Genomic DNA, 22,101 nt, shown 5'->3' with positions numbered 1-22,101 from the left:
GGGATATTCTACATCAGAGGGTGCTTGTGTGAGCTGTTTCAACTGTATTTACTGGGGCTAGTGCACTTCGTTTTTTGGCCAGCAGGGGGAGTAAAGTTTTATTCAAACAGTATTGTTAGATTTCGAGTCAGTGAAGCCTTTACCTGCAGAAGCCCAAAGTGTGGATTGAGTCTGTCTGTCTCCTAGGAGATTCTGAACAGGAGAAGCAGGATCCAACTCCCTGGCCAGCAAACCTTGTCTGAGGTCGCTGGGACCTTATATGGTCTGCTAGTGGTTGGCACATGTGTAAACTGATGGTGGTTGTATCTCGTGTTTCTATTGGGTTAGGGTTGATGTCCTCATTGGTTGGGTATTTGAGGGTTCTGATTGGTTTCTGGGTCTGTGATTCAATCATTGTAGGGTTGGGACTAGGGTTAGGATTTCTATTGGAAGTAGGGACTAGGGCTTCCTATGTTATTGGTTGTTGGGAGCAGGGTGGGACTAGGGCTAGGGTTAGACCTTTATTTGGAAGTAGCTATTTAGGGCTTCTGGTGTGATGGGTTGTTGGACTAGTTGTGGGACCAAGAGTAGGGTTAGGCTTTCTATTGGAAGTAGGGACTAGGGCTACCTGTACCATTGGCTGCTTGGACTTGGGTTGGGACTACTGGTAGGGCTAGGGCCTTTATTGGACGTAGAGATCAGGGGTTTTGAACTGATTGGGTAGTTCGACTAGGGATAAGATTGGCTGTAAGGTCCTGGTCTCTTATTGGTTATAGATTTTAGGGCTAGTGTTGTGATTGGATAGTGTTAGGGCTAGGGTTCCCATTGGCCGAAGTGGTCCCCTGATTACTAGGGCAATAAAAGGCCAGGGTTAGGGCGTCTCAGCCCGGGCGTCGAGGCTAAGGGTGGAGAGGACAAGGGAAGTTGCCTGTTTTGAGCCTGTTAAGGGCGGAGAGGACAAGGGTAGTTGCCTGTTTGAGCCTGTTCAAGACTGGTTGGGACTAGGGCCAGAAATGCTTCCCTTTCTCTCATTTAGCAATACCCAGCCCACACCATCCACATCGACAAACAGAGCAACACTCGCACCAAAGGTACACCACGCACAGCACTATGCACAGATTAATGTACCAGCCTGCACTACAAACCCAACTAAACCACATCTACACACCCTACTATCCCAACTACCACACATATCCACCATCACCCACAAACAGTACACAACTCTATCCTATACCACTAATCAATACACTCATCACTAACACAAGGTCAATCAACACCATACATAATTACATCCCATTCAGACACATTCTCCCTGCTGTAATTACACCTAACAGACAACCTTTTATCACTAACAAACATATAATGATCCTTCCATCAGTTGTCTAACAAACACCATCCTCTCCCTTCTACCATAATAACACTAACACACAACACACACACTGCACACCACCACACTTTGTAACTCTTGCAACAAACCAATCTAAGATAAACACTCACCTCTACTTCGTTCCCTCCTACACACAACATACACTCTACTCATAAACACATCACCACCCCTCTACGTCACAACCTCCTCTCACAAACAATACTACACAACCAAATCCAGTGCATGAAACATATGCATCAGCACCCCTTTTCACTACACCTCAAAAGCAAAACATATCTCACACACCAGCACAACAAGATCTTCAGAGCACACCTCATAATACTTACCATCGCAAAAATACATAACATTGACAAATCCCACCATACAATAAAAAAACCATGGGTGGCACATCTATCTCTGTTGAAACAGCCAAACTATGGAACTCTTTACCCCCCAACATAAGATCCACCGACAACCACCTTATCTTCATAAAACTACTCAAGATTTGGCTGTTCCGCACATAAGCACCATACGGAAACATATATTTACTACATATCCCTCTGTATATAAGCATTTGTTTTCACTATAGATATGTACCTATCTTTGTGTATTACTTTATAAAACATGTAAAATAATTATGTTGTTAAGAGAAAAGAGAAAAAAAATTAATAATAATAATAATCAATAAATAAAAAACATCTTTGGTCTACATGTACATACTTCCATTGTGCATCTATGTACCTTCCATATACCTGGATCTGTGTGTCTGTTACTTTTCTCCTGAAAAATCATATCCAATGACCTATCCCATTTCTCATCCTGTACCTCTATCAATATATTTAATCTAAATATACTTACTTCCTTTATGTATCTATATACTTTCAATGTACTTATGGATCTATATATTTATCACTTTCTTCTAATTTAGCATTACCAATGAACTAGCCTATTTCTCAGCCTATACTTCGCTAAATATATCTTCTAGCCCAACCTTCTGACTCATCTCAAACTTCTTTCTACTACTCCTTCCAATGCACTACCCTATGTCTCATCCTATACATCTATCAATATATCCTCTACATCCAATCTCACATTTATTCCAAACCCCATACCACTACAATGATCGCCAAAATAACCCTTTCTAGACTCTCACCCGCTCTACCCATTCCTTGCATCATCGGACACCTTTTTACTACATCGATCCCCTAAAACAAACCTTTCTAATCTCTCCCCTCTGACTCCTCCCCCCAAAACTCCTTTTTACTCATCCAAAAGCCTCTTCCTACTGCTAAGACCTAAAAATAAAAAATAAATTCCTTCACTCTTTATCCCTCCACTATCCTTTTCAATCAAAATTAACAGAATAACATGTTCACTTCTCAAATTCCATATTCAAATATACTAATATACTGCCCAAATAACTGAATAACATATCCACTACTCAAATTACTTCATATTTATACTATACTAATTTTCAACACTAATCCTTTATGGGTTCCGGAGTGGCGTGCTACTCGCCAGAAAAGCGCATCAACACCCATGAGGGGTAACAAGTGCTATATGAATGCAAATCTTTCTTTCCCCTTTTATCTCTCCGCTATCCTTCTCACTCCAAGTAACAGACTAATATCCACCACTGAAATGACCTCACATTTCACCATATTAATTCACCACTAATCCTTTATAGGCTTCCTGAATAGCGTGCGTCAACAAGCGATACATAAATACAAACCTTTGTCCTCCTCTATCCTTCTGCTATCATTCCAAATCCAAATAACTGACTAACCTATCCACCACTTAAAATGTACTTGCATGTTTCACTATACTAATTCAACACTAATCCTCTATGGGTCCCGGAATAGCGTGCTACCTGCCGAAAAAGCGCTGCGACGCCTCATCAGGGGTAGTAAGCGCTTTATAATTAAAATACAATACAATACAATCTATCAGGTGCTTCTTGGGAGCCTAGTATTATTGGCAAGAATCATCAGAACATCATTGTCAAGGTTCACCTTATTACTACTCGCCAAGTTGAAATGGGACAATCTCTCTTAAGATCTTCCAACATCATGTACAGAGTACCTCCTTACCCGGCCTTGTCTCAAACGGCCACACTCACCCACATTCTGGATACTGATACGATTTGTTGTAATATGTAAGAGAATAACAACCAGTTCTACCTCGATCTAGAAGACAATTCTTGGGACTTGCCAAACATGCCTTGCTGCATATAAAAGTTCTGTCACTGGATGCAAAAAACTCTCTGCTTCAATGGCAACAAAACAGAAATCCTACTTATGGGCCATGATAAATGAAGTACCCCCAAAGGATTTAGTTCGAATCACTAGGGACTTATGCATTTCAATGTAAAAAGTCTGTAACATGGGAGTGTCTCTGGATGGTGAGCTGTCCTTCAACCCCAAATAAACATTAAGAGAAGAAAAAATACCTAATTGTGATTTCTGATGTTCTCACTCTTGTGGAGGGCATGGTAGCTTGTAGCTCGAACAGAACTATATTTTTTGGATACAATGAACTTCAAAAGCCAAACAATTTGTGAAGGGCTAAGTCTGTTACAGTGGAAAGAATAGTAATGCATGCTTATACGAAAGCTGAAATTGGGGTGCCACCTAAGCAGAGGTCATTGGAATCTATGCAGTAATCGTGTTGTTTAAAATTATGTTTAACAACAGTGGGGCTAATATGCAGCCCTGCTGGACACTTATTGACTGTAAACGAAGCATTAAAATGCACAAGGTACTTACCTTTGATAACGATATATCTGTGAGAAACAGTAGTTAGTGTTAGGTTCCTCACCTTAGAATAACCCCAGACGTCAGACTGGATCCGGAAAGTTTTGCGTAGCAGTACCCCTGCGAGTCGGTAGGCGTCGTCTGCGGCTCCGCGTCGGTCGTCGGCGCCGGGATGACGTCGGAGTACTTAGACGCCACCCTTGCGCTCTGACGTCAGTTCTTATACACAGCTTTTCCGCGCCAGAAACGCAGACCCATGATAAAAACCGACACTGCTGCCATGAAACTAGGGCCCTCAAAGGGAAGAACCTTAACCATAAATATCGGTTCTCAGAACGGGGAGGATGGGTGGGGCGGTAAGGAATCTAACACTAACTACTGTTTCTTACAGATATATCGTTACCGAAGGTAAGTAACTTGTGCATCTGAAAGAAACAGGTTAGTGATAGATTCCTCACCTTAGAACAGATGCCCCAGCAATACCAACCCCGGTGGTGGGTCTGCGAACCAATGATCACACCAGAAAGTCCTGGAGAACAGAACGGCCGAAAAAGCCATCTCTCCGGACTTGGCTGTCCAGGCAGTAGTGTCTAGCGAATGTGTGCAGCGAGGCCCACGTAGCTGCCTGATAGATGACCTGCAAGGGGACTCCCCGACCCAGGGCAGTAGTAGCCGCTGTGGCCCGAGTGGAATGGGCACGCAGCCCCACAGGAGGCTCCTTTTTAGCCAGTGAATAACAAGCCTTTATGCACAAAACGACCCACCGAGAAATGGTTAGTTTGTGCACCGCCCGTCCCTTCTTAGCGCCCACGTAACCAACAAAGAGCTGGTTGTCTACACGGAACTTGCGTGTCCGGTCCAGATAGAATGAGAGCGCATGTTTTGGGTCCAGACGGTGGAGCCTCCCTTACTCTTTCGAGGGATGCGGAGGCGGAAAGAAGGTGGGCAAGGTGATGGACTGCCCGATGTGGAAGGCTGTGACTACTTTGGGCAGGAAAGAAGGGCGCGTTCTCAAGACAACTTTGTCCGGATGGACAGAGAGGAAAGGAGGCTGAGAAGAAAGAGCCTGGAGTTCACTCACTCTCCTGGCAGAGGTGATGGCAACCAGGAATGCAGTCTTAAGAGCTAGAAGACGAAGAGGGCAATTATGAAGTGGCTCGAAAGGAGGGCACATCAAATAAGTCAGAACAAGGTTCAAGTCCCACTGAGGCATCACAAAAGGAACAGGAGGAAACATGTGAGTGATGCCCTTCAAGAATCTATTTACAACAGGGGACTTGAAAAGAGAAGGCTGATCAGGAAGTCTCAAGATGGCTGAAATGGCAGAGAGGTAGCCTTTGATAGTGCCCAGAGCAGAGCCTTGCTAGGCAAGAGAAAGAAGAAAGAGAAGAACCTCTGAAAGGGGGGGCAGAAAGGGGATCCACAGCCTTTGCTGTGCACCATGCCACAAAATTGTTCCACCTGCAGGCGTATACAGATTTTGTGGAGAGACGCCTGGCTGCCAGAAACACATCACAGACTGCTGGAGGCAAGTCAAACGGCCTCAACTGTCGCCTCTCAATCTCCACGCATGGAGGCGGAGACTGGACAGGTTCGGGTGGAGGACCATCCCCTGCTGCTGCGACAGAAGGTCCTCCTGAAGAGGCAGATGAATCGGGGGGATCAACTGACATGCTGAGTAGCTCGGGATACCAGTATCTTCGTGCCCAGTCCGGAACCACAAGGATGACTTTGGCCCGGTCGCGCCTGATCTTCTTCAGCACTCTGGGCAGAAGTGGTATAGGCGGAAAGGCGTACAATAGCCCGCAGCTACACTCGTGTCGAAAAGTGTCTCCGAGCGAGTGCTGACTTGGAAATTCCAAGGCGCAGAACTGATGACATTGCGCGTTCTCTTCGGTGGCGAATAGACCTAAACAAGGCTCTCCCCATCGCTGAAAGAAGCCGTGCGCCACGTCCGAGTTCAGACGCCATTCGTGATCCATCATGTACCGGTGGCTGAGTTTGTCTGCCCTGGCGTTCAGGGAACCTGCCAGGTGTTGAACCACCAGATTGACGCCCTGGTGTTCCAGCCATTGCCAGAGGCGCAGAGCCTCTTGACAAAGAGTCCACGACCCCACCCTGCCCTGTTTGTTGCAGTACCACATGGCGGTGGTGTTGTCCGTGAACACCTGCACTACACTTCCCCGGACAGAGGGAAGGAATGCCTTCAGTGCAAGTCGGATCGTCCGCAGCTCCAGAAAGTTGATATGGAGCCGGGACTCCGACGGAGACCAGAGGCCTCTGATCTCCGCCTCTCCCATGTGGCTTCCCCAGCCCAGGAGGGACGCATCCGTCACTACTACGTGCTCCGGTTGGGGTAGGGAGAGGGATCTGCCGCTGACCCAATTGCGGTCCGTTAGCCACCACTGCAACTGACTCGCAGTGCCCTCCGAGATCAGGACGTGGTCGGACAGGTTGCCCGGATGCTGGGCCCACTGAAACTTCAGGTCCCACTCCAGAGCCCGCATCCGCCACCTGGCGTGATGCACCAGAAGGATGCAGGAGGCCAGAAGCCGCATCGTCAACCTGACCGAGACACGGGATAAAGGCTGAAAGATCGGAATCAGAGCCTGAATATCCCAAACCCGCTGTTCGGGAGGATAAACCCGAAACTGTGCCGAATCCAGAACCGCTCCGATGAAGAGGAGCTTCTGAGAGGGACACAGGTGTGACTTCGGCACATTGATGGAGGTGGCTGACGATTGTCTGGGGCGAGTCCGCCTTCAACAATCAGTCGTCGAGATAGTGGTAGACTGACACCCCTAATCTGCGCAGATGAGCTGCGACCACCGCCATCACTTTCGTGAATACCCGAGGGGCGCTGGTAAGGCCGAAGGGGAGCACGGTAAACTGGAAGTGCTCGCGGACTACAGTGAACCGCAGGTAACGCCGGTGGGCCGGCAGGGTGGGGATGTGAAAATATGCGTCCTGCAAGTCCAACGCTACCATCCAGTCTTCTGGGTCTAGGGCAGCTAAGACCTGAGCCAAAGTCAGCATCTTGAACTTCTCCTTCCGGAGGAAGCCGTTGACGTTCCGCAGGTCCAAGATAGGGCGTAGGCCTCCTTTGCCCTTCTTGGGAAACAGAAAGTAGTGGGAGAAACAACCACACCCGATGGCGAACCGTGCCCCCCACTGGCGTCGAATGGGCCTGAAAGCTCAGACTAGGAAGGCTTTGAGGCGGATGCTACGGGGGTGGATTTGGACTGGCCTCACCGCTGTCCCCTGGCACCGCCACGGCGGTTACCACGTCTGCCGCCGCACTGGATGTTAGTCTGCGGCCTGTGGCTGGCAGGACGTGAGGGGGCGCCCCTTCCTTGGCCACGAAAGGAGCGAAAGGCAGAAGTTTGCTGACGCTGGCCCGACAGGCCCAAGGACTTGGCTGTAGCCCTGGAGTCCTGGAGTCCTTGAAACGCTCAAGCGCACTGTCTGCCTTATTGCCAAAGAGGCGACGGCCATCAAACGGCATGTCCATGAGGGAATTCTGGACATCAGCCGAAAAGTTGGCGGACCTCAGCCAGACGTGGCGGCGAACCGCCACCGTCATGGAAATCGCCCTGGCCAGCGAGTCCGTGGTATCCAGCCCACATCGGATATAGTACCGTGCTGCATCCCGCCCTTCCGCAAAGGCTTAAGCGAGTTTGACCCGGGCCTCCTCCGGGCAAGCTGGCAGCACATCCGCGACCGTGTTCCACAGAGAGTGGGTATAACGGCCCAAAAAAACTAAGTGAGGAGAACAGCTTCTTACCGAACTGCTCATACCTTTTGGATTCCGATCAGGTGGGGCAGTCGGGAATGCGGTCTGGGAGTTAGTGGCTTGGATAACCAGGCTCTCGGGGGTGGGGTGGGTCGACAGGAAGCCAGGGTCGCCGGGCGGTGCCACCTGGCCACGTTCCGATCTACAGGGGGACCTGTAGCGGGCCTGGACCAAGTGCCCAACAGAACGTCAGTAAGGGCCTCATTAAATGGCAGTAGAGGCTCCGAAGAGCTTGCCTGCGGTTTAAGGACCTCGGTGAGGAGGTTAGTCCTTACGGCCGCGACGGGGAGCTCAAGCCCCAAGGCCTTGGCCGCCCTCGTCAGCACCATGCTGTAAGCAGCCCCCTCCTCCGTAGCCACGGTAGGAGTGGAGACAAAGCCAGTGTCGGGCGAAGTGTCCAAACCACTGGCCTCCCCTAGATCCACTGCCCAGTCCTGATACAACTGGTACTCTCGTGCCAGAGGGTCCTCAGACCCCTCTCAATCCTCCTCGTCTCCTATCTCATGATAATCAGGTGCAAAGGATCATAGAAGAATTGCTCTTCTCTCTGCGTCGAATGAGGAGTCGAGCGACGCCAGTCCGACGCCGGATCCGGACCGAGGGAGGGACGGGGGACGTCGTCGTCCGGGGACGGCGTCGGGGGCGACACCCTGGGGGTCGGCCCAGGTGGAGGGGTCGTAAGGTCGACCAGCGGTGACCCAGATCCAGACCCGGATCCCGTGGGGCCCTGCGGCGTCGGGACTGAAGTCGTCGACGGCGCCGAGGCCGAAGCAACCGACGGCGCTGGGGCCGAAGCACCCAGCCGGCGCCGGAAGGCGCCACCGCGAGACCCGACGGAGGAGAGTGCGACCTCATGGCCATGAGGAAGGAATCAATCTCCTCCGGCGTCACGTTCAGCCCAGGGACCGGCGGGTATGGAGCTGGCAGCGGCACCTGCGGCTCCAGCGGAGCCGCGAGGGCGGTGTCGCCGGAACCCCTGGCCGCATCGTGCGAGCGTTGGGGGGAGTCGGAAGAGCGATGTCGTCTCTTCCACTTCTTGTGCCTCTACCTGAGGACTTGGAGCCCGACGAATGGTGTCGGCTCGCCGAGCTGCGATGACTGTGGCCCCGCGACCGGTCCTTCGACCTCCTCCTTGACCTGGACCGTGAACGGCGCGGGCAGACTGCCGGAGCTCGAGGCGCTTACGGGACCACTCACGCCTAGCCTTCAACGTCAAGGCCCGGCAGTCGGGGCACAACTTGTCGTTGTGGTCTGCCCCAAGGCAATACAGGCACCAATGGTGGGGGTCGGTAACCGACATCAGACGGTTACAGTCAGCACAGGGCTTGAACCCGGGCATCCCTACCAGCACCGAGAGTCTACCGACTCGAAAAAGGACCCAAAAAGGATCGAAAAAGTTAGTCAAAAAGTGACTTAGAAGTACTGCTTTTTCCGGATCTGAGCTTGCTGGCGCGGAAAAAAGAAGAACTGACGTCAGCGCGCGAGGGCAGCGTCTTAGTACTCCGGCTGACGACGGACGAGGAGCCGGCAGACGACGCCTACCGACGCACAGGGGTACTGCTACGCAAAACTTCCGGATCCAGTCTGACGCCTGGGGTTATTCTAAGGTGAGGAATCTAACACTAACCTGTTTCTTTCAGATACCCATTACTATCAAGCAGAATACATGTAGAACTATTTTAATTTAGGCTGATAATGGCATTATTTAAGCTCCTGGGCCACTATCGTAACCGTAAATTCAATAATAAATATATCAGATGTAAAGAGCTACAAAATTGAGTCTCTGAAAAGTACCTGATAAAACAAGTAACACTTGCAACACCTAGGATCATAAGTATACTTATGTCAGATCCAATAATCATTACACATGATAAGCATGGTCCTCTCATTTATTTATTTTTGAATGTACAAGTCCTGCACTCCAACATGGGTGGGATCTCCAAAATGATCCTATCAATTCTGCTGAAGACTAAGTTGACGAGAGGGAGCAGTTTAGCATTATTTGGGGCTTGGGTTCCATAATGGACCTGACAAGGCTAAGCCCAAATTTCCAAGATGTAGATTCACCTTTCCCCATGCGCCCAGTAATAATGTATACCTCTAGACCCAGTCATGAATCAACAACCCAGGAGTCCCCCATTCTTCTATATCATTCCTAAGGGTCTGTTTCTAGTTCGTTCTCAGAATTTTGGAGCCCTGGCTTAGCTCTGGGGATCCCTGTTCTTGGAGTATAGAGCCCTGTCCAATGGGCTGGATTGGTCTGAATTGTTGTTTTAACCAGGTGAGCTGGGCAATTAGATTGGGATGATTCCGCCTCGACTTGGGTGGGATACTTTGTAACAGTCCAAAATTGAGGAAGTAAAGTGAGTTTAGGTAAGTGTTTAACAGAAGTCAAATATTAGTTTATTCTTGGGCTGTGGAACCTAGGCCTTTTGATTGAAGGGTTATAAAAATTTTGTAGTGCTTAATAATGCTATTGTGCCATTTCGGAGTGCTGTAAATGATCAGTATTGTTTTTTTAAAGGCACACTATTTAATGAAGCTTCGGTTGGCCATGCCAGTATTTGAACGAGTGATCTGCAGATCCCTTACTGCAGTGGATGGGGGAAGAGTTATAGGCCTCTTGCTAGGGATTAGAAAAACGATTTTTCCATATGACTGAGGAAATCCTTCACACAAGTCCTGGCAGGTGAAACCACATGCCCATCAAACAGAGCAGAAAACCAAGTTATTGCATTAAAAATGTGTGTTTTAAATTATTGAAAGGGTCAGTAAATTGGAATGGAAGAGTATTTTTTAGTAAAAACACTAACATCATATTGTAAAATCCTGTTTCCATCCAATTTCACAGACATTATCTTTTCAGAAATAAACCAATACATACCCTTGTTCGACACTGGTGTTTGGTCGTTGCCCAGACACCGACTCAGAACTGTCAACTAGAGATGGAACCACCGCCAAAAACCTGTATGATTGCGAAATAAAAAGAAGTTCAACATGCAGGTCTACTAGCAAAATACATCAGCACTAAATAGGGTGTTCCACATATGTGTGCTATGTTTTGACATTGACTTCTGAAAGTCTTATAAATATATTTTGTCTGTCATTATTCATTAATAAAAAATAAAAAAAACAGTACTTTAATGAGCACGTTGCATGTAATATCCAATAATAAATTGTTAAATATAAAGTTTCTTCTATCTTCACTTGAAAAAATGTTTTCTTTACCAGGTCATGCAATGGACTTTCCCCATACCTTTGATAAACTTTATTTCTAACTCCTTTCTGAAAAGCCAGAAGGTAATTCCTCCCATCTCCAGAGAACACTTCGATGGCAATTGGCTGGAAAAAGCAAAAGATTGAACAGCTCAGAAAGCAAACTCCATCTTTTTGAAGAGATGTACATCTCATCAGTACAATTTACATATAAAGGCCAGACTCATTTTATAAGGCCAGGTGTCAAGACCTGCCGAGCACTGCTAGGGAAATCATTGACCAATACATAAAAAGAAAATACTATAGTGAGAAAGCGCCTTTGTCCTAATTTAAAAAAGGGAAGGAGACTATGAAAGCACCTTACACACGATGACAGGCAAGGACTATTATATGGTTAGCTAACCACAGGCATGTTTAGGATGTCACATTTACACATTAAAAGGGGTTATCTAGAGTTTGAAAAAATACTTGAGCACGTTTTTTTCTTATCAGTGCTGTATCAATTGCATAGTTTTATGCATTCATGTTTTTGCACTAGCTTGATTGTTGATCATTTTCTTACTAAACCTACTGCTGGTTTATTATAGAGGCTTGGTGAGCTAGGTTTCTGCTTGGCGATCTGTTGAGTTTCAGATGATGTCACCTACATAAGTGTATGGTAATCTGTCAGAATGCCTCTGAGATACTAAACGAGGTGGTGTACCTATGACCATCCATATGCCCGGGATATATCATTAAACAACTACTCCCTAAACAACGAATTCCTTAACCACGAAGGCTAAACAACGAACAATGCCAAATCACTTAATTTTTTTACAACGAGTACCTAAACCATGAAAAAAATATGCATTTTGCTCATTACCCATTTACACAACTATGTCCTTTAAAATCGCATGTTTTTGACATTAAAAAAAAAGAAATGTAATAGATGAATTTTTAAATAAACAAGTTTGAGTGAATAATCCTTAAATGTTTAAGCCTCATCTGCCCATCACATAAATCACCAGCATGCATTGGCTGAGGCCAGAGCATTCCCTGCGAAGCTATGCCCCTGACGTGCTGCCAATCTGGAAGGATGAAGGCAGACTGCAGCCCCGCGCTCATCAGAGTGCTCATCAACAGTGCCGAGTAAGTCATGACGGGGGAGGGGGGTGAGCATGTCAGGTCATGGGGAGCAGAGGGGAGAGACGCACGGGCACCCTGTACCCAGTCATCACACATCATCCTCACATCCCACCATGGCAGATGCGTGCTACGCATTGTAACCACCTTAGCAGGCGTTTTCAACCGGTCCTGGTCAGCTGCCGAGTAAGTCATGCCGGGGGTGGGGGGGGGGGGGGGGGGGGGTGGGGGAGGGGGGGGGAGCATGTCAGGTCGGGGGGAGAAGGGGGAGACGCCCTGTACCGAGTCACCACACATCTCCACAATCAAACCACCTAAGCAGGCGTGTGCCACCGGCAGGATGAAGGCAGACTGCAGCCCTACAATAGTCATAGCACGCGGATGGTCAGTATGGTTAAAAAGTTGGTCTTGCTAACTTTACAAAGGTCCATTGAAGACTTCAGAAAGTTTCAAAATTTTATATTTTCTCACATTTCAGGAAAACAACTTTCAGGTCGCAAAAAGTATTAAATGGTGTGAAAAAATTAAGTACTGTTTTCACAAAACAAATCCGAGAGAAATTGAGGGACAGCAAAGTACAATAGACAACATACAGTGAGCCCATGCTTCGAACATGTATATTTATGCAAGTGTCCATTTTATTGGTTTGGGACTACCAGAAAGGCTTGAAAGAAAAGTAAAGAAACAATAAATCTGAAAATAAAGTGAAATAACAATATGTGATAAATGCATTTATTAGAAAAAACATGTTAGCATGAATTCGTCAGAGCTGAGAGAGGGGTTTTCTGTATACATAGCACGCGGATGGAAAGTCAGGTTAAAACTTTGTTCTCGCTAACTTTACAAAGGTCCACTGAAGACTTCAGAAAGTTGCAGAGTTGCAAAGTTTTATGTTTGCTCACATTTTCATGAAAACAACTTTTAGGTCGCAAAAAGTATTCATGGTGTGAAACAATTCTACATATGTTTGCCAAGTACCGAGTGAGTCATGTCATTGGGGGGTGCGGAGGTGGTTTTCGTGGTTTATGAAAGTCGTTGTTAGGGTGTTGTTAATGAAGTCGTGGTCAACCGATTGGTCGTTGTTCAGGTCATTCGTTCTTTAAACTTCGTTGTTAAGGATGTTTCCCCTATGCCTGGTTGAGCAAGTCAAAAGAGGTACTGACAAAATCAGCAATGCTACTCTGTCAGCAAAGCCCAGGAGGCCTAGATGTGATCCAGGAAAAAAAAATCAATAGCATTTTGAGGATTCAGAGGAAGTGTTAGGAAACTAGGATTCCTAACAGTGTCAAAAACTGTACCCCCCCCCCCCACAAAAAAAGGAGTAACAACTCAAAAAGACAGTTGGCACCATGTGGAACAGAACCAGACATCTCACATCAAGAATAAAATTGCTGATTCAGATTGTAATTAACTTATGAGTCATTCATTTTCCAAATGCTGCCATAGAGGATATTACTTTTTCTGAACTATTAGTTATCTAGATGTGAAAAGAAGGGCAAAGAAAAAAGACAGATCACCAGAGGCAGCATAAAAATGTATTAGACCCCCGCAAGAATCCTCTTACGAGCAGAGTGATACTCCAAAAGAGAGCATGTCTTGACTAAGAAAAGGATATAACGTGCTAATGGTCAAATTAGTGACATTACAAATAAAATTGAATAGCCAGGATAGAGGATCTTTACTTATAAAGGAAAAAAGTCAGTCAACGCTGATCTGATAAAATAGTGTACCTCTTTAACGAAGATAAAAAAAAAACACCAAGGCACCCATGAGAAACAAGAATTAGGAAAGTTTGAGCTATTGGTATTGTAAATGACACATTTTTTATTTATGTGTTGGTTTTGAAAATAGCTAAATTAATAGCTTTGTCATTTACAATGCCAGTAGTTATAACTTTCGCAAATGCAACACCTATAGCATTTGTAATGCAATATGTGTTGTATTTACGTGTCTTAGATGTTTGATATAACAAATAATAGCTTTTTTAAAAATAATTAATACTTAAACAAAAGTTATTTTAATGTATAATGGCAATAGCTTAAACTTTTGTAAATAACGTTTGTGAAGATTATGTTCAATGTATTTTATGGTGACGAAAATCCAAGAACAGAAGTGAAATATTAACATCTTTTTGTGACCTTTGTAATAAAGCTTGAAACATTGAGAGAACATATTTGAACCAGTTGTTGTTGAATGGTCGCACAGATTGTTGCTGTGGTGGCGCTGAGTGATGTTGTGGTGGCGACGAGTGATGCTGTGGCATTCAGTGATGCTGTGGTAGCGCATAGTGATGTTATGGTGCCCCTGAGTGATGCTGTGGTGGTGCTGAGTGATGCTGTGGTGGTGCTGAGTGATGCTGTGGTGGTGCGATAGATAGAGTGAGTGCGATAGAAAGAGGGAGGGTGTTAGATAGATAGAGGGAGGGAGGGTGATTTAGAGTGAGGGTGATAGATAGATAATGCGAGGGCGATAGACAGATAGAGTGAGGCGATCGATAGATAGAGTGATGGCGATAGAGTGAGTGCGATAGACAGATAGAGTGAGGGTGATAGACAGACAGATAGATAGAGGGCGATAGATGGATAGAGTGAGGGCGATAGATAGAGTGAGGGCGATAGATAGAGTGAGTGCGATAGACAGATAGAGTGAGGGTGATAGACAGACAGATAGATAGAGGGCGATAGATGGATAGAGTGAGGGCGATAGATAGATAGAGTGAGGGCGATAGATAGAGTGAGGGTGATAGAGTGCGGGCGATAGATAGAGTGAGGGCGATAGATAGAGTGAGGGCGATGGATAGAGTGAGGGCAATAGATAGAGTGAGGGCAATAGATAGAGTGAGGGCAATAGATAGAGTGAGGGCGATAGATAGATCGATAGAGTGAGGGCGATAGATAGATAGACAGATATATTGTGTAATTATGTGGCGTGTAATTTTGTGCCACTATTTATTTATTTATTTATTTATTTATTTATTTATTTTTTGCATTTGTAATGCGCGCAGATACCCACAAAGGGTTTCCCGGCGCCAGGACTAAGAAAACAACAACACAGAAAGCAAAACGGCCAGAGACCACAATTATTTATTGAAAAGCCAGGTTTTAACGCTTTTCTTAAAGCTGACAAAGTTTTCCTCCTTTCGTAGAGCTGGGGGAAGGGAGTTCCAGAGAACTGGTCCCAGATAGGAAAAGGATCTCCCTCCCATTCTGGCCAGTTTAAATCTGGGTACCACAAAGTTTGCTCCATTTGAAGAACGGAGATTACGTGCAGGAGAGTAGGGCCTAACTAATTTTTGCAAATACTTTGGTGCGGTTCCTGCCTTTATTTTAAACATATAGCTCAGGGCTTTGAACCGAACCCGGTTCTCCACCCTGAGCCAGTGCAGGTCCTTAAGGTGCTTAGAAATCCTTGCTGTCCTGGGGATTTTACATAGCAACCTGGCTGCAGAGTTCTGGACTAGCTGAAGCCGCCTGATCACGGCTAAGTTGGAACCCAGGTAAAGGATGTTACCGTAGTCAAGCCGAGATGTAATAAGGGCATTGACTACGGTCTTCTGGGTATCAACAGGCAACATCCAGATAATCTTCCGCAGCCATTTGAGGATAGTGAAGCAAGTACCAGCCATTTTGTTGGCCTGCTGTTTCATCGATAGTGTGTCATCGATGTGCACCCCTAAATTTCTGACATGGGTAGCTGGAATAGGAAAAGCGCCCAGGGATGGCGGCCAATGAGTATCCTGCCAAAGGTCTCTGTTTTTACCTAAGAGAAGGATCTCCGTCTTCTCCCCATTGAGCTTCAGCTGGTTCGTTGACATCCAGCTGAAGACTTCATGAAGACCTAGTTTCAGCACAGAGGGGGATGAAGGATCCGAATTGGTGAGAGAAAAAATAATCTGCGAATCATCCGCATAGGTCATGAGTTCTAGACCAACTCGCTCTGCTAGATCGGCGAGAGGGCGGAGATACAGATTAAAAAATAGCGGACTCAAAATTGAGCCCTGAGGCACGCCATGGGGCGAAACAAAGGTGTCTGACTGAGCCTGTGAAGACGAGATCTGAAACGTCCGGTTGCACAAATAGGATTTAATCCAGTTTAGCGCTGCCCCTCCGACACCATCCTCACTCAGCCTGGTAAGCAGTCTGTCGTGTGAGATGGTGTCGAAGGCTGCGCTTAGATCAAGCAGGACAAGTGCAACCGTTTGCCCCGCGTCCAATAGCCCCCTGATCTTCTCGGTGACTCCCAGGAGGGCGGACTCGGTGGAATGACAAGCCCTGAAACCTGACTGGGAGAAGTGGAGTAGGTTGTTATTCTCCGTAAATGTGGTAAGAACACCATGAATGTGTTTCTCCAAAATTTTTGAGAAAGCAGGCAGCAGGGAGATGGGGCGGTAGTTGGCCAGCACCTCAGGATCAGCAGAAGGCTTCTTCAGCAAAGGGCTGACCATGGCGTGCTTCCAGGACGCTGGGACTTTTGCCAGATGAATAGAGGCATTTAATGTCTCAGAAATGATCTTCAGAGCAGAGTCATCAAGTTGGCTCAAAATGCTAATAGGGAGAGGGTCACAAGGAGAGCCTGACTTAATAGAGATGGCTAAGGATTTCAGGGTTTCCAAAGTAATAGGTGGCCAGGAATCAAGCCGGCATCCTACTGATCTAACTGGAGGCGGAACTTCTCTGCCGTCCCTCAACGGAGGGTTAATATTGGCAATAATGGTCTCAATCTTTTCCACAAAATAGGTGGCAAGGTCTTGACATTTTTGGGTGGTAAGGGGGCGTGCAGCAGCCATAGAGTTTGCTCCAGCTAGTTCTTTGACTGTATTAAAAAGAGTCGGTGCTTTGTTAGCAGCAGTGTTAATAGTCTCTGTTACATAACAGGCTTTGGCTCTCGTACAGGCCGAGTGATAAAGGTTTCTGGCCTTACGGTAGATCTCTTTTTTTAGAGGGTCGTAGTGTTTGCGCCATTTCCGTTCGAGTGCCTTACACTTAGTTTTTTCTAATTTGAGATCCTCAGTGTACCAGGGAGCCGGTAGGCGATGAACATTCCCTCTACACCTGGCAATAGGTAGACAAGTGTCGACTGCCCTCTCCAACCATGTATGGGTTTCCAACGCATTTTTATCCATATCACAACCCAGGACAGGGGGGGATTTCTTTAGTGCGTTCTGCAGCTCAGTCAGGTCCAGCCTTTTCCAATTTCTCATAAGGATCGGAGGCCGGGTGGAGCATAGCTGCATGGGTTCTCTAAGGGTAATACTAAAGAGAGTTAGAAAATGGTCAGACCAACAAATGGGGTCAGTTTTAAGCCATTTTAACTCCTGTATGTTTGATATAATGGGGTCCAACAAATGTCCTGCTTTGTGGGTGGGGCCCTCATTTCGCAGTGTCATATTCAGAGCAGTAAAATCCTCCAGGAGGTTCACAGCTATACTATTTGACTTGTCCTCCAAGTGGAGATTTAAATCACCCAATATAGTTAGGTTTTGGGCGTTAAGAAAATAAGGCGAAATGAAATTAGCCAAATTCGCAGCCCAAACATTACTATTTCCGGGTGGGCGATAAATTAAAAAACCAGAGAACATAAAATTTGGATTTAGTGAAATTTAAAAAAATGCTGCTTCGCATCCAGGAATATTAACCAAATCAAGGTCACATTTAAACTCCCTGTTGAAAATCACGGCAATACCACCTCCAACATGTCTCACTCTATCTACTCTAGCAATAGCATAGGTAGAGGGCAAGGCGGCGGCTACATCGGGACCTGCACTTTCATGTAGCCAGGTCTCCGTTAAAAACACCGCACATGGTTTTTCTTCAGCTAAGAGATGGAAAATATCTGACTTATGTTGGGGTAAAGATCTACAATTAACGGTATAAAAAGTGAAAACACAGGGGTTATGATCAGAGGATTGAGTAGGTAACTTACGAATATGTGTAACCTCTGGATGGGGCTGAACATTAGATAGGGCAAAAGCACAATGAGGACATGCTTGTGTACCTGTTAGGGAAGGTTTTAGGACGGTACATTTCCCGTTGCTACTAGGGCGCAGAGCCCTTAGCTGATCCGCAGAGATCATACCTGTAGCAGCGTTTCCTGCCCCGTGACCCGGCCTGGCCCGGACGGGCACAGACGGGCTGGTCTTAGGCTCGTCTTTGGCGCAGTCAGAGGCGCCTACCCTGCGCGTCATCGCTGCGCGCTGGGGCCGACGAGTGGCTAAATACCCTCCAGGAAGCGGAGGTCTAGAGCGCTAACCGCTCGACGCTCCGTAAGGTGCCGCCCCTGTCCCGCCCTTCACAACCGCGATTGACTGGAGTGCCAGTTGCCTTCACACAGAGCGAGAACAGCCCTCAGGTGAATGATGAAAGTCCCTGGTGAGTGCGAGTAAGTGCTCAAGTTGTCAGGGTGATACTAAAACAAATACAGTCACTGCATTGATTTAAAAAATAGCTATTTAAATTCGAGCTACAGCTCGAGTACACAGAACAAAGCTCGCCAAAACTGTCTAAAATGCCTCTGAAACGAACTGCTTTCTAAATGTTGCAAGGCTCGGCGCCCAGCGGGGAGTAGCTGCCACCAACTCCTATCGCCACCACCACTGAGTGGTCTTTGGAGTATGTTGCGTTGAGCTCAGTGTAAAGATGTAGCATATAATGATGTGGCACTTGGAGAGTATGTTGCATTGAGTGCAGTGTAATTATGTGGCGTGTAATTATGTGGCACTGAGTGGTATTTGGAGTGTATGTTGCGTTGAGCGCAGTGTAATTATGAGGCACTGAGTGGTATTATGAGGAGTGTATATTGTATTCAGTAGAGTGTAATTGTGTGGCGTGTAATTATGTGGCACTGAGTGGTATATGGAATAGGTTTCGTTAAGTGCAGTAATTATGTAGCATATAATTATGTGGCACAGTGGTATTGTGTGGAGTGTATGTTGCAATGAGTGCAGTGTAATTATGTAGCATATAATTATGTGGCACTGAGTGGTATTGAGTGTGAGTTGCATTCAGTAGAGTGTAATTATGTGGCGTGTAATTATTTGGCACTGAGTGGTATTTGGAGTGGTGGTTGTGGATGTGGTGGATGTGGAGGTGTTGGTGGTGGACATGGTGGTGGACGTGGTGGATGTGGTGCTGGATGTGGTGTTGGTGGTGGTGGTGGACGTGGTGGTGGTGGACATGGTGGTGGTGGTGGATGTGGTGTTGGTGGTGGACATGGTGGTGGACGTGGTGGATGTGGTGGGGGTGGATGTGGAAGTGGTGGTGGACGTGGAGGTGGTGGACGTGGTGGTGGTGGACGTGGTGGACGTAGTGGTGGTGGACGTGGTGGTGGTGGACGTGGTGGTGGTGGGCGTGGTGGTGGCGGGCGTGGTGGTGGTAGACGTGGCGGTGGTGGACGTGGTGGTGGTGGTGGTGGTGCACGTGGTGGTGGTGGACGTGGTGGTGGTGGTGGACGTGGTGGTGGTGGACGTGGTGGATGTGGTGGTGGTGGATGTAGTTGTGGATGTGGTGGTGGCGGAGGTAGATGTGGTGGTGGTGGATGTGGTGATGGACAATGGTGGTGGGCGTGGTGGTGGTAGTGGATGATGTGGTGGCGTTGGTGGATGTGGTGGTGGTGGAAGTGGTGGTGGACGTGGTGGTGGATGTGGTGGTGGATGTGGTGGTGGACGTGGTGTGGGTGTGGTGGTGGGTGTGGTGGTGGTGGGTGTGGTGTGGTGGGTGTGGTGGTGGACATGGTGTTGGTGGACATAGGGGTGGTGGTGGATGTGGTGGTTGTGGACATGGTGGTTGTGGACGTGGTGGTGGTGGACGTGGTGGTGGTGGACATGGTGGTTGTGGACATGGTGGTGGTGGACCTGGTGGTGGTGGATGTGGTGGTGGTGGATGTGGTAGTGTTGGTGGATGTGGTAGTGTTGGTGGATGTGGTAGTGTTGGTGGATGTGGTGTTGGTGGTGGATGTTGTGTTGGTGGTGGACATGGTGGTGGACATGGTGGTGGTGGAGGTGGGTGTGGTGGAGGTGGGTGTGGTGATGGTGGGTATGGTGGTGGTGGGTGTGGTGGTGGATGAGGTGTTGGTGGACGTGGTGATGGTGGACGTGGGGGTGGACATGGTGGATGTGGTGTTGGTGGATGTGGTGGTAAACATGGTGGTGGACGTGGTGGTGGACGTGGTGGTGGACGTGGTGGTGGACGTGGTGGTGGACGTGGTGGTGGTGGATGTGGTGGTGGTTGTGGTGGTGGTTGTGGTGGTGGTGAACATGGTGGTGGTAGACATGGTGGTGGTGGACGTAGTGGTGGTGATGTGGTGGTGGATGTGGTGGTGTTGGATGTGGTGGTGGATGTGGTGGTGGATGTAGTGGTGGTGGATGTGGTGGTGGATGTGGTGGTGGATGTGGTGGTGGATGTGGTGGAGGTGGTGGTGGTGGATGTGGTGGTTGTGGACGTGGTGATGATGGACATTGTTGGTGGTGGAGATGGTGGTGGTGGATGTGGTGGACATGGTGGTTTTGGACGTGGTGGTGGTGGACGTGGTGGTAGTGGAGGTTGTGGTGGTGGTGGATGTGGTGGTGGTGGATGTGGTGGTGGTGGACGTGGTGGACATGGTGGTGGTGGACATGGTGGTGGTGGACATGGTGGTGGGTGTGGTGGTGGTGGACGTGGTGATGGTGGTAGTGGACATGGTGGTGGTGGACGGGGGGGTGGACGTGGTGGTGTTGGTGGATGTGATGGTGGACGTGGTGGTGGTTGTGGTGGACATGGTGGTGGTGGTGGACATGGTGGTGGTGGTGGACATGGTGGTGGTAGACATGGTGGTGGTGGACGTAGTGGTGGTGGACGTAGTGGTGGTGATGTGGTGGTGGTGATGTGGTGGTGGTGATGTGGTGGTGGTGATGTGGTGGTGGTGATGTGGTGGTGGATGTGGTGGTGGTGGTGGATGTGGTGGTGGACGTAGTGGTGGTGGATATGGTGGGTGTGGTGGTGCTGGACGTGGTGGTTGTGGACGTGGTAGTGATGGACATTGGTGGTGGACATGGTGGTGGTGGTGGATGTGGTGGACACTGTGGTTTTGGATGTGGTGGTGGTGGACGTGGTGGTGGTGGTGGACATGGTGGTGGTGGACATGGTGGTGGTGGGTGTGGTGGTGGTGGGTGTGGTGGTGGTGGACGTGGTGGTGGGAAACGTGGTGGTGGTGGACGTGGTAGTGGTGGTGGACGTGGTGGTGGTGGACGTGGTGGTGGTGGACGTGGTGGTGGTGGACGTGGTGGTGGATGTGGTGGTGGTGGACGTGGATGATGTGGTGGTGGTGGATGTGGTGGTGGTGGACGTGGTGGTGATGGACGTGGTGGTGGTGGACTTAGTGGTTGTGGATGTGGTGGTGGACATTGTGGAGGTGGGTGTGGTGGTGGACGTAGTGGTGGAGGATGTAGCGGTGGTGGATGTGGTGGTGGTGGAGGTGGTGATTGTGGACGTGGTGATTGTGGACGTGGTGGTGGTGGGTGTGGTGGTGTTGGATGTGGTGATGGTGGTAGTGGACATGGTGGTGGTGGACGTGGTGGATGTGGTGGTGTTGGTGGATGTGGTGGTGGACATGATGGAGGACGTGGTGGACGTGGTGGTGGTGGTGGACATGGTGGTGGACATGGTGGTGGTAGACATGGTGGTGGGTGGACGTGGTGGTTGTGGACGTGGTAGTGATGGACATTGTTGGTGGTGGACATAATGGTGGTGGATGTGGTGTACATGGTGGTTTTGGACGTGGTGGTGGTGGTGGATGTGGTGGAGGACATGGTGGTGGTGGACATGGTGGGTGTGGTGGTGGGAAACGTGGTGGTGGTGGACGTGGTGGTGGTGGATGTGGTGGTGATGGACATTGTTGGT

At 48.2% G+C, this 22,101-nt stretch overlaps 1 protein-coding gene across 3 annotated transcripts in view; it reads right to left on the bottom strand.

Moving 5' to 3' along the window:
• Positions 1 to 22,101, bottom strand: part of WDFY3 (WD repeat and FYVE domain containing 3) — a 1,930,620-nt gene that overhangs the window by 408,653 nt on the left and 1,499,866 nt on the right. For all 3 annotated transcript variants that reach the window (XM_078676292.1, XM_078676293.1, XM_078676294.1), the window contains 2 exons: positions 11,148 to 11,233; positions 10,776 to 10,856 (listed from right to left, as the gene is read on the bottom strand). In XM_078676292.1, the coding sequence (XP_078532418.1) occupies positions 10,776 to 10,856; positions 11,148 to 11,233 (167 nt within the window). The remainder of the gene's footprint in view (positions 1 to 10,775; positions 10,857 to 11,147; positions 11,234 to 22,101) is intronic.

Source organism: Lissotriton helveticus, chromosome 2_1 (genome assembly GCF_964261635.1).
Source record: "Lissotriton helveticus chromosome 2_1, aLisHel1.1, whole genome shotgun sequence".
Lineage (NCBI taxonomy): Eukaryota > Metazoa > Chordata > Amphibia > Caudata > Salamandridae > Lissotriton > Lissotriton helveticus.
This window is presented reverse-complemented; position numbering and strand designations above follow the sequence as displayed.